The sequence below is a fragment of the Thamnophis sirtalis genome, unplaced genomic scaffold, assembly GCF_051295495.1.
Source record: "Thamnophis sirtalis isolate CommonGarterSnake01/CBP01778 unplaced genomic scaffold, rThaSir2_p1.2 scaffold_3, whole genome shotgun sequence".
Lineage (NCBI taxonomy): Eukaryota > Metazoa > Chordata > Lepidosauria > Squamata > Natricidae > Thamnophis > Thamnophis sirtalis.
Window position 1 is genome coordinate 167,523,775 of NW_028261383.1, and position 17,275 is coordinate 167,541,049.

General features: G+C 44.7%; 1 protein-coding gene across 1 annotated transcript; it reads right to left on the minus strand.

The window, feature by feature from the left end:
- Positions 1 to 965: 965 nt before the first annotated feature.
- APEX2 (apurinic/apyrimidinic endodeoxyribonuclease 2) lies at positions 966 to 16,348 on the minus strand. The gene is made up of 6 exons (XM_087710804.1): positions 16,194 to 16,348; positions 13,320 to 13,403; positions 10,761 to 10,941; positions 7,024 to 7,170; positions 5,091 to 5,160; positions 966 to 2,577 (listed from the first exon to the last, which is right to left on the minus strand). The coding sequence occupies exons 1-6, from the start codon at positions 16,312 to 16,314 to the stop codon at positions 1,594 to 1,596; spliced, it is 1,587 nt and encodes a 528-aa protein (XP_087566930.1). The 5' UTR covers positions 16,315 to 16,348; the 3' UTR covers positions 966 to 1,593.
- Between the last annotated feature and the right edge of the window lie 927 nt (positions 16,349 to 17,275).

A 17,275-nucleotide genomic window follows, 5' to 3' on the forward strand; every position in this document is an offset into this window, starting at 1 on the left:
ACAGATTACACTCTTATTTGCCACATCAGTGGTTCTCAACCTGTGGGTCGGGACCCCTTTGGGGGTCGAATGACCCTTTCACAGGGGTCGCCTAAGACCATCGGAAAACACATATTTTCAATAGTCTTTAGGAACCGAGCACCAATTTGATGGTAGAGCCGAGGTGGCGCAGTGGTTAAATGCAGCACTGCAGGCTACTTCAGCTGACTGCAGTTCTGCAGTTCCGCTGTTCAAATCTCACCGGCTCAGGGTTGACTCAGCCTTCCATCCTTCCGAGGTGGGTAAAATGAGGACCCGGATTGTTGTTGGGGGCAATATGCTGACTCTGTAAACCGCTTAGAGAGGGCTGAAAGTCCTATGAAGCGGTATATAAGTCTAACTATTGCTATTGCTATGGTTGGGGGGGTCACCACAACATGAGGAACTGTATTAAAGGGTCGCGGCCTTGGGAAGGTTGAGAACCACTGTTCCACATGATTGTTTACCAATTATGCCAATTAATAGGAACATCCAAAAATGAAAAGCCTACATAGGATCAGCAGATAACGAATTCTGGAGAAAATAGAGCAGAAAGAAAGGGGAATTCTAGTGGAATTATTTCAATCATCTGCGAAAGTAGGCAGAATTGAATTGATTGCATTTATATGACGCCCTTTTCCCCGAAGGGGACTCAGGGCGGCTCACAATCCAAGTCAGGGAAGGGGATACAGATAAGGGATAAAAAAGACGAACAAAACAATACACAATTTAAAAGCACACAACAACCATACCATTCGAGAGGGGGGGCAAAAGCTCTTTAGCCCCAGTCCTGTTGGAACAGCCAGGTTTTAAGGGCTTTGCGGAAGGCCTGGAGGGTGGTGAGGGTTCGAATCACCATGGGGAGCTCATTCCAGAGGGTCGGAGCAGCCACAGAGAAGGCTCTCCTCCGGGTAGTCGCCAGCCGGCATTGGCCGGCGGATGGAATTCGGAGGAGGCCTAGTCTGTGGGATCTAATCGGTCTATTGGAGGTAATTGGCAGCAGGCGGTCTCTCAAGTACCCAGAACTTTGTTTTCAAAACTAAAATCGACCCTCCTGAGTTTTGACCATGATTTACTTGGCCCTTCTACTTGAAATTCTCCAACCACATTAAAAGAGCGATTTAGAAGCATTCACACAAGCTCCAACTACAGCTGTGAGGTTTCCTAGCCTCACCTCCTCTCTTTTCAGAGAAGAACGCCCCCGATTTACAGAGAAAACACAGAAGGGTGTTTGGGTCTTTGTTTTGACCAAAGATCTTTATTTTAACAAATGTTTTTTTTTATAAAAAATTGGGTTTTCTACAAAGGAGAGTCATTTCTCAGCAATGACAAAGATTCAAATTTTTAATGGGACAACAGCGAAAAGAGGACTGAGATCAAAGGTTGCCTGGATCCTTTTAGAAATCCCTGTGATATAAAAGAGACGTGTTGAGCAGGACAAAATCTGCGTTGTTGACCTCGTGCAGCCACTTGGAAGTTACTCATCCCAAGTCAGAGTGGCCTGCCCAGGCAGTTCAAATGGAGTACATAGCACCCAAAACACAAATCAGATTCGGCCTCTACTCAGGAAGTGCCTTAGCTGGCCCACAGGAAGTAGTCACACCGTGCACGGGGATCCGAGGGTTTCCCCAGAGGCCGGGCACAGACGAAGAAGCGCCGTCCACAATTTGGTCCTTGTTTCTTCACTGTCCGCAACACACAGGGCTCCTTGTGGCCCTTGCAGTAAGGTGGCTGTGCAGGGCCAGGTAGCAGCGACTTCCACAACAGAGACTGGTTTTGCGTAGAGGGAGGTGTGTTTTTCTCACAATTCATAGCTGCCTTGCTGGTCACACCCTTGGAGGGTGCTTTCTTTGGACTCTTGACAGGCGTCTGGGTTACCCCCGAGACTTTCTCTACCCCACATTTATCAGCTATCCTTTCAATGCTCTCCATAGGAGGCTGTTTCCCAGAATCTTCTGCTTCCGCCCTCTGGACCACATTCAAAACTGACTGGCCCCTTCCATCATCTACAGACTCAGCACCCAAGTTCCCGGCTTTGAAGAAGCTACGCAAATCCCCTTGCCCTTCCTGTGCTGGGCCGGTCCGCCTTTTCTTCAAATCCCCCATGGCGGTTCTCTCTGCTTTGCTCCGTTTCTGCGCCTTCCCAGGCAGTTGGGTCTGTTCCACTTTGACCAGAAACCGGCTGAGCTTCTGTTGGGTGCCAGCAAACTCAGGCAGGAAGCGGGTACAGAGCGGGGGACACCGTGGGGCAGCTAAGCAGGTACTTTTCAGCACAGCCTGGACAGGACAGTGGTCAGAGCCCAACACCTCTGGCATAATCTGGGCATCGGTCAGTTCCAACAATGCCAGAGCACGATCAGCCAGGATGTAGTCAATGCGGGTACCGTAGTTCACATGCCGGGATCCTGTTACGTTACACCAGCAAGTGTAGGCTTCATCCTGATTCGGGTTCAGAAAGCGGAAAGTATCAACAAAGAGATTCTCCTTCTCAGAATCTCTGCCAGGCTCCCAGAGGAAGCCGTCCAGCCAGCGACGCCCAGGATGCTCCTGGAAGGATTCCTGCAGTCAGAAGAGAAGCATTAGGGATACGTTATAAGGCCATCAGGCTAGTTTAATGAGAGTAAAGTGCTTTCCGTGTAGCATCAAACGGGTGCAAGATTTTGGACCAGCCCAGCACAGAAGACCTGGACTTCAAAATGGGTAGAATCCTGATCCAAATAGGGGTAGGCCCTATTTGGATTGGGAGGCACTTCAAATAGTCACTCACGCCCTCGTCACCTCAAGACTAGACTACTGTAATGCGCTCTTCATGGGGCTGCCCCTGAAAAGCGTTCGGAGACTACAATTAGTCCAGAACGCAGCCGCGCGAGCGATATTGGGTGTACCAAGATACACCCACGTTACACCTATCCTCCACGAGCTGCACTGGCTTCCTGTTGGTCTCCGAATGCAATTCAAGGTGCTGGTTATTACCTTTAAAGCCCTACATGGCTTAGGACCTGGATACCTAGCAATAGCAATAGCAGTAGACTTATATACCGCTTCATAGGCCTTTCAGGCCTCTCTAAGCGGTTTACAGAGAGTCAGCATATTGCCCCCAACAATCTGGGTCCTCATTTTACCCACCTCGGAAGGATGGAAGGCTGAGTCAACCCTGAGCCGGTGAGATTTGAACCGCTGACCTGCTGATCTAGCAGTAGCCTGCAGTGCTGCATTTAACCACTGCGCCATCTTGGCTCTGTGAGACCGCCTACTGCCGCATACCTCCCAACGGCCGGTAAGATCGCACAGGGCGGGCCTCCTTCAGGTGCCGTCAGCCAGGCAATGTCGGCTGGCGTCTCCTCAGAGGAGGGCCTTCTCTGTAGCTGCTCCGACCCTATGGAATGAACTACCCCCAGAGATCCGGACCTCACCCACTCTCATGGCCTTCCGAAAGGCTGTTAAAACCTGGCTATTCCAGCAGGCCTGGGGCTGTTGACCTCATTACTGAGGTCCAGCCCCGATCGGATTGGGTGCATGGTGATTTTTTAAACTGTTTTCTTTGTCTTTTTTAATTCTTTATTTTTTTGATAATTTACTTCTTTTCTGTAAGCCGCCCGGAGTCCTCCAGGATTGGGCTGCCTATAAATCCATTAAATACAATACAATACAATGGTTCCACCACAAAACCGCGGTAGACTAAAGCGCGCTCGACGAAACCGCGTACGTGACGTCATCACAGCGCGACGAAAACATCACGCTGTGAGCGGGAAACTTAAAATTAACCCGTAAATCTAAACCTAACCCCCCCAAACCTAACCCTAAACCTAACCCTAAGCCTAACCCTTAACCTAACCCTAAACCTAACCCTTAACCTAACGCTAAACCTAACGCTAACCCTTAACCTAACCCTAAACCTAACCCTAACGCTTAACGTAACCCAAACCTAACCCTAACCCTTACCTTTATGTGAATCGGCTTGCTTTAAAAGCGCTTTTTAAAGCGCCCTTTTTTCTCTGCGGTTGTATTTGTCGCGCTGCTGATGACGTCACGTACGCGCTTTAATCGGGCGCGCTTTAGTGGACCGCGGTTTTGACAGGTCACGCAATACAATAGAATCATATCTCACATATGGTGGCTCTGGTTGCAAATCTGGCCATATTTTAAGGTTCACAAGACCAGAGCTTCCATCTCCTCCCCAACCCAGGAAACTGAGCTGCTGGGTTTCAGTAATCATGGACTACTGGAGTCTCAGGGACTGCAAAAAAGGGCCTGGAAAGCCATATGCAAGCCTGGGGCTACATTGCCCTCCCCTGCTTTGTAACAACCTTGTACTATAGATCAGCATTACTTTATTTACTGTACATCCCGATTTTATTACTTCCTTTGAATAACTCAAGGTGGTAAACATTTTCCCCACAACCACCACCCTTTTCAGGTGAGTTGGGCTGAGAAAGTTACTGGTGCAAAGTCACCCAGCTGTTTTCGTGCCTAAGGTGGGACTGGAACTCACGGCCTGTTGTGGTCCGTCAGCGGCCAGCAGAGCTGGCAGCAGATTCGGACAGTGAGGAAGTTGGGGAGGAACATGGGTCAGTCCTGGAGTCTGGGGAAGGCTCTGATGAGGGCTCTGCGTCAGAGGCAGAGAGGGGGACAGGGCCGTCTGACAGTTATCAGCTGCCTTCAGAGTCACACATCTGTGAAGCAGATGAACAGCTGGAGCCTGTTCCCAGTGTGTGCATGCGCAGAGTTGCCAGATGAAGGGAACAAGGGTCCCTTGGGAGTAAAGCCACAGGTGGACGGTGAATGCTCCTATCATAGGGAATAAAAGAGGAGCGAAAGGGGAGGGGTGTTTGCAGGAGACAATTAGTTCGTTCCTACATTCTTGCCAAGTATTGCGGCGTCTGAAAGATATCAGCCTGGCCACTCTCCAAGCCTGATAAAGGTCAGTAATTGTGGAACTATCTTGAAAGACTGTGGGCCGGGACTTTTCTGGAAAGGAATTCACTGTAAATTAAATAAAAGGGGTTTATCGGGAAGAGGACTCGGCTTCGTGGTGCTGGGGAACCCTAAGTCAGAACCCGGCCTTCACTTACCAAGTCTCCTGGATCACAGTGATCGATGGGCCTGTGTGCAGTATTGATGTCTCCCAGGATGATCACATGGCTAGAGGAAGAGAGGGAACGTGTAAAATCTTCAAGTTCAAAAACTGCAGCTCCCTTTTAGAGACTGTTACAGAGGTGGGTTCCTACCAGTTCGCACCTATTCGGTAGAACCGGTTCGTCAAATCTACCGAACCGGTTAGAAGAGGTTCCACCAGTGGACCCGGAAAGCAGGCCACACCTACAGAAGAGGTTCCAAACTTTTTTGAAACCCACCACTGGTCCTTGGATATGATTATTCTACACTATCATGCTCCTATTTATAAAACTCAGTGCCTCTGTGAAAGGTAAGGATGACTACTGCGTTTGTGGTGCAATCAGAACATTGCGTGTGTTGAAGTTGTTTTAACGCAAACCAAAGACGCCTTTTAAAAAACAAGTTTACATCATATTCTTACGCATGCCAGTGCTGTGTGTGAGGTAATTTAAGGTGGTTCTGACAAGTGTCGTCGGCATCTTCATATCCGGTCGCATGGGCGGCAAGCCACTCCCATCCGGTCACATGGGCGGCAAGCCACTCCCACAAAGGAGCCAAACCCACAGAGTAGGTTTGAACAATTTTTGAAACCCACCACTGGACTGTTAGTACACATATAAAGCACAGCCGCTGATGTCTCAGAAGCAGGCAGCTGCAGCATTGGGAAATATCAGCAAGGAGAAATTTGGTTCCGAGTAGAAGTTTGGAATAAATCTTTGGAGTAAAACATTGAACATCCACTTAAACCAAGTGGCCTCTTCGGTCTGTGTCGTAAAGGGTCAGATTAGCGATTGGCTTTCCTAGGCTTCAAATACATCTGTTTTCTACAATTTTTCACCCAGCATTACTGTTGCTGAAGATAAAACACTAAACATGGAACTTCCCATTTACAAAGCAGGCCATGACCTCCACTCCCTCACCTTGAATACATTTACACAGACCAAAAACATATCCGGCCAAACAAGCAAACAAATATATCCGAAAAGAGCTCCGACATGTTTCCCAAGTTCTTAACAAAACACTCCAAGCAAACCTCCCCAGAATTGTGTTCCACCTAGCCACCAACTTTCCTTCTCTCTCTCTCTCTCTCTCTCTCTCTCTCTCTCTCTCTCTCTCTCTCTCTCTTTCTCTCTCTCTCTCTCTCACACACACACACACACACACACACACACACACACACGATAGTGCTCAGTGCATAACACACACAGTTTTTGCTCCAGAATTTCCTTAAAACGTAGGCGATTTGCTCACACCACTAAGATCTCAGGATTTACAAATCTGAATAGCAATAGCAATAGCAGTTAGACTTATATACCGCTTCATAGGGCTTTCAGCCCTCTCTAAGCGGTTTACAGAGTCAGCATATCGCCCCCAACAATCCGGGTCCTCATTTTACCCACCTCGGAAGGATGGAAGGCTGAGTCAACCTTGAGCTGTTGAGATTAGAACCGCTGAACTGCAGATAACAGTCAGCTGAAGTGGCCTGCAGTACTGCACCCTAACCACTGCGCCACCTCGGCTCTGAACAATCTGTAATGCACGAATCCCACTAAGCAAGTTGCATAAAATTCAGAACAGATCTGGGATGAAATAGGCTTTGTCTCGAATGTCAAACTCATATAATATGTCTCTTGCTCAACTTATTCAGTCAAAATAAAAAAAGCAGCTTGAATACTACTTTAAAAAAGAAAGAAGTCAAAGGGATATTTACAGGACTTACTAATAGGAACAAATATTTATTAGATTCTTAGATTTAGCAAACTTTACAGGTTTCCCTGCAAGATAGTTCAAGAGGTTTCCTCTCACTGCAGGAAGTCGAAAGGATGTTGCTTAGCCTAGCTGAACGCAATAATCATAACAGCTGAATCAAGGATTTCACAGCATACCTACCCTCCAGCTCTAAGAAGAGCTTCAGCCCGGGCTTGCAAGAGGCGGTAGAATTGCAACTTGAAGTCTCCACGTTCTGGCTTTTCAGGGTCAGCGCGAGGGCAATACACATTGATGACAGTCAGCAGAGTTTCCCGCTGTTCTGAAGTGCTACCGATACAGAGAAAGTGTAGTTAGTCCTGCCCATCTCCCCTCCGGTTCCACCACAAATCCGCGAAGCCCTTATCCGCGGAGCCATAAGCGCGAAGACTAATTTGCGCCGTTCGAAGCGCTAAGGAAAAACGCGACCCTACCGCGATGACATAATCGCGGAGGGCAAATCTGCGCATTCCCAAGCACTCAGTACCCTAAACCTAACCCTAACCCTAACCCTAAAACAAACCCCTAAACCTAATCCTAACCCTTACCTTAATTGAAATCAGCTTTCTGCCGCGGCACCGTTTTAAAGCGCCCTTCTGTTGCCGCGCTGTTGTCGCGGCGGTGATGACGTCGCGGCTTTAGCGACGCGATTTTATCACCGCTATTTTGACGAGCGCGGTTTTGTCCTGCCACGCTCCCCTCCATGACCTCCAATAATGCTCAGCCAACCGCACCTATTATGAAGAATCTAACCATTTTCAGCGCATATTCCAACCCCGTTTTCTGCTACTGGGGGAATATATCAAAAGGACTAATACTTAGCATTTATACACCTCCTTTATGCAGCTTCACATCTATTTTTTTTAATTGAAAATTTTAGAAAAGAAAATCTTTTACAAATATTTACCTCCCTCCTCCTCCCCTCCCCTCCCAAATCCCCCCCCCAACCTCCCCCCACCTGCCGCCGACTTCCCAGAACCAATACAGGGTATAAATCTTTAACAAAGATATTCTAAGATAAACTTAAGAAAAAAGTTAGTATCATCTTTCATTTGAGCTTTAACTCCTCTTTGCTAGGCTAGCTCTAAACAGATTATGTCATTCCTTGTTTCTTCAGTCATAAACTATCTGGAATTTCTTAGTCCCATATTTATTTTGAGTATAGTCAATCCATCTTCTCCACTCCAGTTTCTGTCTCTCATTTGAGTGGTCCTTGAGATATGCTGATATTTTAGCCATCTCTGCTAGGTTTGTTACTTTTAATGTCCATGTGACATTAAAAGTATGCAGCTTCACATCTTAAATACAAGCATCCTGCCGATCCAATCCCCAACACATTTTGTCTATCATTCTATTTTCAAAGGGTCAACTGGGAAATCCTCAGAAAAGATGTTCCCAACAGGTTCCACCACAAAACCGCGAAGCCCTTATCCGCACCAACGTAAGTGCGGAGGGCAAATCCGCGCCGTCCGAAGCACTAAGTAAAAACGCAACCCTACCGCAATGACATAACCGCGGAGGGCAAATCCGCGCCTTCCGAAGCACTCAGCACCCTAAACCTAACCCTAAACCTAACCCTAAAGCAAACCCCTAAACCTAATCCTAACCCTTACCTTAATTTAAATCGGCTTTCTGCCGCCGCGCTGTTTTAAAGCGCCCTTCTGCCGCCGCGCTGTTGTTGCGGCGGTGATGACGTCGCGGTGATGACGTCGCGGCTTTAGCAACGCGGTTTAATCACCGCTATGTTGATGAGCGTGGTTTTGTTGTGCCACGGTTCCCAACACACTGCAATGACTGTATGGGCCCTCTTCTCCTTTTGTTTTAAGCCACTATTTACTAATGTAATAGTGGCTATTACATAAACAGGAGTAATTCTGATTAGGTGATCCTGTCAATTGAATAATTACGATGATAATGTGAGATATGTTTCAGCCAGTTCAGTCTAGTAGTTAAGGCACCAGGAGACTGTGACTTCCAGTCCTGCCTTAAACATGAAACCCAGCTGGGTGACTTTGGGCCAGTCATGCTCTCTCAGCCCAACTCACCACACAGGGTTGTTATTGGAAAGAAAACAGGGGAGGGAAGGAATATTGTGTGTGTTTACCCCCTGAGCTGTTTATAAAAATAATAAAGGCGGGACGTCAACAAAATATTTGTCATATGTCATACAGAGGTTGATGTACTTGTCTGGGTTTGTTATTTATTTCCCGTAATGTATTTCTATGTATTTTGTTAAATTTATATATATTTTTGTGAGTTGCCCAGTCAGCCTGAAGTCAAGTGGCAGCAAAGTTGAAGGAAGGAAGTAAATAAATATCATCACTATTATTATGAATGATGTCATTGCAACAACTTCTCTCCACTGGCACTCCTCAGCAAAAAGTATTGCAAATTCAACTTGCCTTTGAAACTGAAGGTAAAATGTTATTATACAGTAATTGCAGTAGCTAGAACAGCCTTAATCTCCACGAATACATCTCTAATTCTTCTACCATGAGCAACATATAGGCTCATTCCAGTGAGTTAATTATAGCTTTAGCAAGGCAGATTTGCTTGTCTGTGCCTTCGATGACCATCTAAAAGAATTCCGCACTATTAACCAAATCATATCTGGAGAGATGGGAGCCGTTTACTTTGCACGCGTATTGTTGAGTTTAGACTGGGGTCGAGAGTTTCTGAGTTCCTTAACAACGGCAGCAAGATTGTTGGTGGCGCAGTACTGGAAGAAGGAAGAATTGCCTACTATTCAAGAATGGACATTAAAAGCAACGAACTTAGCAGAGATGGCTAAAATATCAGCATACCTTAAGGACCATTCAGATTAGGAATACAAGTTGGAATGGAGAAGATGGACGGATTATATTCAACAATAATATGGGACTAAGAAATTTCAGCTTATGAATGAATGAACAAAGAATGTTAAAATTTATCTAAAGTTAGTTTTACAAAAGGGGAGTTAAAAAATAAGCGAAGGTACAATGCTAAAGTTAGTTAGTGTATGATTGTTAAATGTTTATACCCTGTATTTGCTCTGTGGGATTGGGGGGGAGGGAGGGAAGGGGAAAGGTATGTAATTGTAAAACTTATTAAAACTTTTTAATAAAAAAAAAAAAGTTTCTGAGTTCCTGTTCACATTTCGTGGAGCTGCCGTATTTATCTGTAAATCCTGTGAAATACTGGGATTAACCAGACATACTACACCCAGGTTGCATACCAACTGACTCTCTGCTACCATCTAGCGGCTATCTGAATTTGTGCAGGCTGTTTTCTGGCCTAGAGGTAACTCCCAAATGCCTGGTTTACAAATCAAATTGAGAAAATGATTCAGAATATGCATGAGCCTACTTATCATGCCTGTCAGCACTTCCTTAAATCAAACACATCAATTGGGGGGGGGGGGGATTCCCAAAAAGTCTTGCTGCGTGAGCCCAGAAAAAGTTAGCCTCTTAAAGCAGTCACCAATAGATGCCACAGGAACACACGCCCCAAACATTATCTTCCCCCTTTGAATAGCAGTTGGCAATAGCAGTTAGACTTATATACTGCTTCATAGGGCTTTCAGCCCTCTCTAAGCGGTTTACAGAGTCAGCATATCGCCCCCACAGTCTGGGTCCTCATTTCACCCACCTTGGAAGGATGGAAGGCTGAGTTGACCTTGAGCCGGTGAGATTTGAACCGCCGAACTGCAGATAGCAGTCAGCTGAAGTAGCCTGCAGTACTGCACTCTACCCACTGCGCCACCTCGGCTCCAGAACAAAACACTTATTAATTACTTCTCTGTTCATCTCCATATTAGATGAGTTGTCAGCTTCTAGGAACTTTGCTAACTCAACCTCAACAACAGGTATTCCTTCCCCCGCCTTTGTGATTGCTATCTTTACCATATGCGGTGACGGGTTATGACCGCCCGGCCTTCACTGTCCAGGGCCTTGAGCTCATCAACTGTGAAGTCCTCTGTGCTTCCATAACAACCGACTGCTCCACTGTGCTTGGTGAACAGCCCAGACAAGCCCTCTTCAGCTGCTTCTGGGGTGGCACTAGCTTTACAGAAGGTTGCAACGCCTAGAAACGCAGGAGATTTAAAAGGTCATCTTGCATCGGAAAGGGCTAAAAGGCTATCGACTTAATTACAGGCCCAACGTTTTCACTAACTGCAGAAATCCTGAATAGCAACCTATATGTTCAAAGCTATAATACAACCTTCCCCGATTTTAGAGTGGCCTCTGATTTGGTTTGGTTTAGTTGGTTTATTGGATTTATATGCCGCCCTTCTCCCAAGGACTCAGGGCGGCGTACAACATTAAAAAAAACAACACATATTACAAAAGTTAAAAAAAATTAAATAGAATGTCCAAAACAAACCCAATTAAGATTAACAATAACATTTTTTAAAAACAAATTTGATTAAAATGAACAATAATCAATAATTTGTTTTGTTTTGTTCAGGCCAGGCTGGCTTGCTGGAAAAGCCAACTTTTTAGGGCGCGTCGGAAGGACTGGAGGTCGGGGATTACACGAAGCTCCGGGGGCAGCTCATTCCAGAGGGAAGGCGCTCCCACACAGAAGGCTCTCCCCCTGGGGGTCGCTAGCCGACACTGTCTGGCCGAGGGCACCCTGAGGAGGCCAACTCGGTGGGATCGCACTGGACGGTGGGAGGCTACCGGTGGCAGTAGGTGGTCTCGCAGGTATCCTGGGCCTAAGCCATGGAGCGCTTTAAAGGTCATAATTAGTACCTTGAATCGCACCCGGAAGACAACCGGCAACCAGTGCAGGCCGCCTAAAAGGGGTGTAACATGGGAGCACCTAGGTGCCCCCATGATAACCCGCGCAGCCGCATTCTGGAACAGTTGAAGCCTCTGGGTGCTCTTCAAGGGCAGCCCCATGTAGAGAGCGTTACAGTAGTCCAGGCTAGAAAGGACGAGGGCATGAGTGACTGTGCACAGAGCATCCCGATCCAGGAATTTCCCAGCGTAATGTTTGGCATAAGCTTCAAACTTCTTTATTAAAAAACAGCCTCTTGTGTTTATCTCATATGATAAGGACAAGGTGCAGCCCTCAGGGACATTTAAACCAAGGAGATTCCTGCTAAGAGAAGAGCTCAGCATGGATTTATTCTGGCACCATCATTATTTAGTTATTACATCAATCCTTTAATTGTCATGCTGAGCAACTCCTATCAACCCACCAAAATGGAAAACAAGCATAAAACAATCCTATTACATCCTGACACAGTAAATTGGAAGCAGAATGAAAACAAGACCTCCAAAAGTTCTCTAAGCTTAGTTTTCCATCATAAATTGGTATGCTAAAGGATGTCAATGAACAAACGGTAGCTAAAAGATGAAAGAAAGAATATACAAAAATATTGTATAGTAGAGATGTCAACATCCTAGATAACTTAGCTTAGATACACTCTATTTACAAGAACTGATAGTACTAGAAGTTGAAGCTAGTTCAGTGCTCCAATCCTTATCAAGTTGGAAAACTACAAGAACTGATGGAATACCCGTTAAAATATAGCAAGCAACAGAAGTTTATTAAATTATGCCAACAAATCTGGAGAATAATACAGTGGCCACAGATTAGAAGAGATCAATCTACGTTTCAATGCCAAAAAGGGCATTTTATGTTCTGACCTAGGCTTCCCCAGCAGCATAAAGCCGGATAAACCCCTTTTATTTAATTTACAGTGAATTCCTTTCCAGAAAAGTCCCGGCCCACAGTCTTTCAAGATAGTTCACAATTACCAACCTTTATCAGGCTTGGAGAGTGGCCAGGCCGATATCTTTGAGACACCACAATACTTGACAAGAATGCAGGAATGAACTAATTGTCTCCTGCAAACACCCCTCCGCTCCTTTTATTCCATATGAGAGGGGCCATTCACCATCCACCTGTGGCTTTACTCCCAAGTCAACCCTTGTTCCTTAGCTGTTCCCTTTGTCTGGCAGCTCTGCGCATGCGCACACCGGGAACAGGCTCCAGCTGTTCGTCTGCCTCACTGATGTCTGACTCTGAAGGCAGCTGATAACTGTCAGACGGCCCTGGCCCCATCTCTACTTCTGATGCAGAGCACTCGTCAGAACCTTCCCCAGACTCCAGGACTGGCCCATGTTCTTCCCCCACCTCCTCACTGTTCAAATTTGCTGCCAGCTCCTCTGGCCGCTGGCCGGCAGCAACAGTGAATGCAAGAAAGTGTGCAAACCATAATACAATTTTACATACCAACAAAATAACACAGAACACTACATTAGAATACTACACTGAAAAAATATGCCACGTGTTCAGTCTGGCTTTAGAAACATGAGATATTTTCAATCATGCCTTTGAATCATACTTATTTCTTTACTATTACAGAGAACGACACTGTTTAAGACACAGCAACAGGAATCGAGAAATTAATCCAGGAATCAACTGGACTTGTACGGACCCATCAGTACCTGAATATCCACTGCGAGTGCGACTGAAACTGAAGTAGGAGTTATAGCCCTCCACTATAGCCAATGGTTCCTCCAACAGGTCACCTGAGAACAAAGCGGAATTTTAGTGAGGAAAAAGATCAGTCTGGAGCAGCTTTTATTTATTTATTTATTAGACTTATATACCGCTTTATAGGGCTTTCAGCCCTCTCTAAGCGGTTTACAATTTTTTTTAGTAAATTGAGTCAGCAACTTGCCCCCACATCCGGGTCCTCATTTCACCCATCTCGGAAGGATGGAAGGCTGAGTCAACCTTGAGCTGGTGAGATTAGAACCGCTGAACTGCAGAACGTCAGCTGAAGTAGCCTGCAGTGCTGCACTCTAACCACTGCGCCACCTCAGCTCTTTTTGCTAGCGATCCTCTTTTTAATTTTCTTTTCATCCTCCCCAACATTATATATCCAGAAATATTGACATTTTAAACAATTCATTATATTACTCTCGTAATCAGATTAAGATATCCTAATGAGGAAAGTATATGTTTATTTTTTGATAACTACACAAGGCACTTTCAACATGTTCTTCCCTTTGAGTGGAAGAAAAGCAGGAGGAGGCAAGTTTATCTAGGCTTGCAACATTATCAATTATTATTACAGCAATAAATTACTACCGTACACACCATGGACAGGGAGCTACAATCTTATATTTCCTTAAAGACACAGCCTCATTCATTGTTTACATTAAGTTCCCATTTCATTTTTTAAAATTGTCTGCATGTTTAAAAAGTACCCACTGAAGATTCATTTCATTCATTCATTTATTGAATTTCTATGCCGCCCAATCCTGGAGGACTCCGGGCGGCTTACAGAATGAAAAAAGAATTTAAAAGAATTATTAAAACAATGGGACACAACAAGTTAAAAAGGAACACAACAGACACCCAATCAGACGGGGCTGGACCACCATCAAGGGGTCATACTGAGAGGTCTCTGCACACTTGCTCTTTTTGGTTTTTTCCAAATGTATGCGTTGACTAGAACAGTGTTTCTCAACCTTGGCAACTTGAAGACGTCTGGACTTCAACTCCCAGAATTCCCCAGCCAGCGAATGCTGGCTGGGGAATTCTGGGAGTTGAAGTCCAGACGTCTTCAAGTTGCCAAGGTTGAGAAACACTGGACTAGAAGAAGGGAGAATGGAGGATGTATTAGCCAAATTCATTTTTAAAAATCTATTTTTATTAATGTGCAAACAGTAAACACAAATCGCATAGAAAAGTAGCTGCTGATATACAAAAAGAGGAAAAACAACAAATTTTAGGCAACTACTACATTGCAAGTTATATTTTCCCCTCCCATTCAGTGGTGGGTTCCGGATCCCACTGCAACTGGTACAGCCCGGCGTCCTCCACATGCATGCGCGCAGCACGCATGGATAGCGTGCGCATGCATCCTTACCTCCACGACGCCTCCGTGACACTCCAGCTGCTCGGCAGAGCGTCACGTAGGTGTCGTACGCTCCATGTGTGGAAGAGCTCAAATACAGGTAAGGAACTCAGGTGGGCAGGTGGGCCCTCCAGAGCACCATACCGAAATGGTACTCGGTGCTCCCAGCAGGCACCATCACTGCTCCCATTGTACCCGAAATGATAGTTTCAATCAATATATTTATAAGTGTTAGGAATTATTCCTGAATTCTATTAAATTTCTGGTTCCTAATTGCCAAATCTGTGGTTTTGATCCAGCAACACTCTCATGGCCTTCAGAAAAGCCGTTAAAACATGGCTATTCCGGCAGGCCTGGGGCTGTTGACCGCATTGTTGAGGTCCAGCCCCGATCAAAACTAATATACGTGTGTTGATTTTAACCTGTTTTTATTTTTATTTTTACTCTTTTTATTATTTCTTTTTTTCTTCTTTGTAAGCCTCCGGGATTGGGCAGCCTATAAATCGTATGGATATATATTTATTCAGATATTTATTTATTTATTTATATTTATTTATGTGTGTGTGTGTATATGTGTGTATATATATATATATGTTTGTGTGTGTGTGTGTGTGTATACACACACACACACACACACACTTATATAAATATAAATAAATAAATATCTGAATTAGCCAAATAAGTAAATAAATAAATAAACAAATAAACAAAAATAAAAATCTGAATTAGCCAAACAAATCTCAGGTTTGGGGACGGGAGCTGGAAAGTTAGATACTTTGTCTGCCATCTCCAATTCCCAACTACAGTTAGTCCTTGAGTTACGACCACCATTGAGCCCAACATGTATGTTGCTAAGTGAGAAATTTGTTCAGTGAACTTTGCTCCATTTTACTATTCTTGCCACAGTTGTTATTAAATGAATCACTGCAGTTGTTAAAGTTAGTAACACCCTCAATCTGGCTCTCCCCGCCCGCATTGGCTTTGCTTGTTAGAAGGTTGCAAAAGAGGATCACACAGGGACACTGCAACATGAGTCACTTGTCAAGCATCCGAATATAAATCATATGACCATGGGGATGCTGCACAGGTCATAAGCCTGAAAAATGATCTTGTCACTTTTTTCAATGCCGTTGTAACCTTCAAACGAACTGTTGTAAACCGAGGACTACCTGTACTGACCATGGTGTCTGAAGCTGACCCATTTGGGGCAGTCTCTCCTTCTCCTCCCGATTCTTATATGCTTCGATTTTAGACAGGAGGTTGAGAGCCCCGTCCGGCCAGAGAGCAAGTGGTCAAAGCTGCAAATAAAAAAAACCTATACAAAAATACGGGGAAAACACACACACACACACATACACACACACACAACCTGCCAGCTTCAACCCCGGTTTTGCATTTTAGCACTTGTCAATCTCTGCCTTGCACGGATGCACGTGGGGATGCTGGGACTCACGGGTTATCTTAGTCTCCTGCAAGCAAATAAGATCCGCTCCCAAAGAATCCAGGAGCTTCCTCAACCCTGCCGACCCCGCTCCTGCACGGAGCCCATTCACGTTCCAAGTCACCAGCCTCATCCCAGCCAAGCGGGGCGGCTCGAACCCAGGCAGGGAAGGCAAACCCTCCGCCGAACGTCACTTCCTGCCGCCAAGCTAGAGAGTTTTATTTTTTAAAAATAAAATGGGGCGTTCACTTCCGGTTCTATTTAGACTTCGTGATCTGCGGGGCGGAAGTGGGGGGGATGAATTCGAATGCTATTTCGAACAGGATAGATAGATAGATAGATAGATAGATAGATAGATAGATAGATAGATAGATAGATAGATAGATAGATAGATAGATAGATAGATAGATAGATAGATAGATAGATAGATAGATGATAGATAGATAGATAGATAGATAGATAGATAGATAGATAGATGATAGATAGATAGATAGATAGATGATAGATAGATAGATAGATAGATAGATAGATAGATAGATGATAGATAGATAGATAGATGATTGATAGATAGATAGATAGATAGATAGATAGATGATAGATAGATAGATAGATAGATAGATAGATAGATAGATAGATGATAGATAGATAGATAGATAGATGATAGATAGATAGATAGATAGATAGATGATAGATAGATAGATAGATAGATAGATAGATAGATGATAGATAGATAGATAGATAGATGATAGATAGATAGATAGATAGATAGATAGATAGATAGATAGATAGATATGTTTCATTTGTGCTGATAAATAAATCAGGCTAGCTGATGAGAGCTAAATAGCTTGAAATAGATCTATACTAGTCTCCCTTTATTTATTTATCAGCATAAATGGAACACAAATGTAACAAAGGCAACAGTAAAAATAATGGCTTTCTGTCTGGATGGTCTCTTGTGATGATACATATGTTGCATTTGTGCTGATAAATATATACACACACACAGACAGACACATATATCTACAAGAGAGGATTCAAGATTTAGGATACACTTTACAAACATATGACATTATTGACTAATCAATTATAGCTGC

What these genes read in the sequence shown, in the direction of transcription:
- APEX2 (XM_087710804.1), bottom strand. Translation starts at nt 16,314, where the DNA reads ATGAGGCTGGTGACTTGGAACGTGAATGGGCTCCGTGCAGGAGCGGGG. An exon ending in GCTCTTCTTAGAGCTGGAGG is followed by an intron (nt 5,161 to 7,023) that starts GTAGGTATGCTG and finishes CTCTTCCTCTAG; the next exon opens with CCATGTGATCATCCTGGGAG. An exon ending in ACTGTGATCCAGGAGACTTG is followed by an intron (nt 2,578 to 5,090) that starts GTAAGTGAAGGC and finishes TTCTGACTGCAG; the next exon opens with GAATCCTTCCAGGAGCATCC.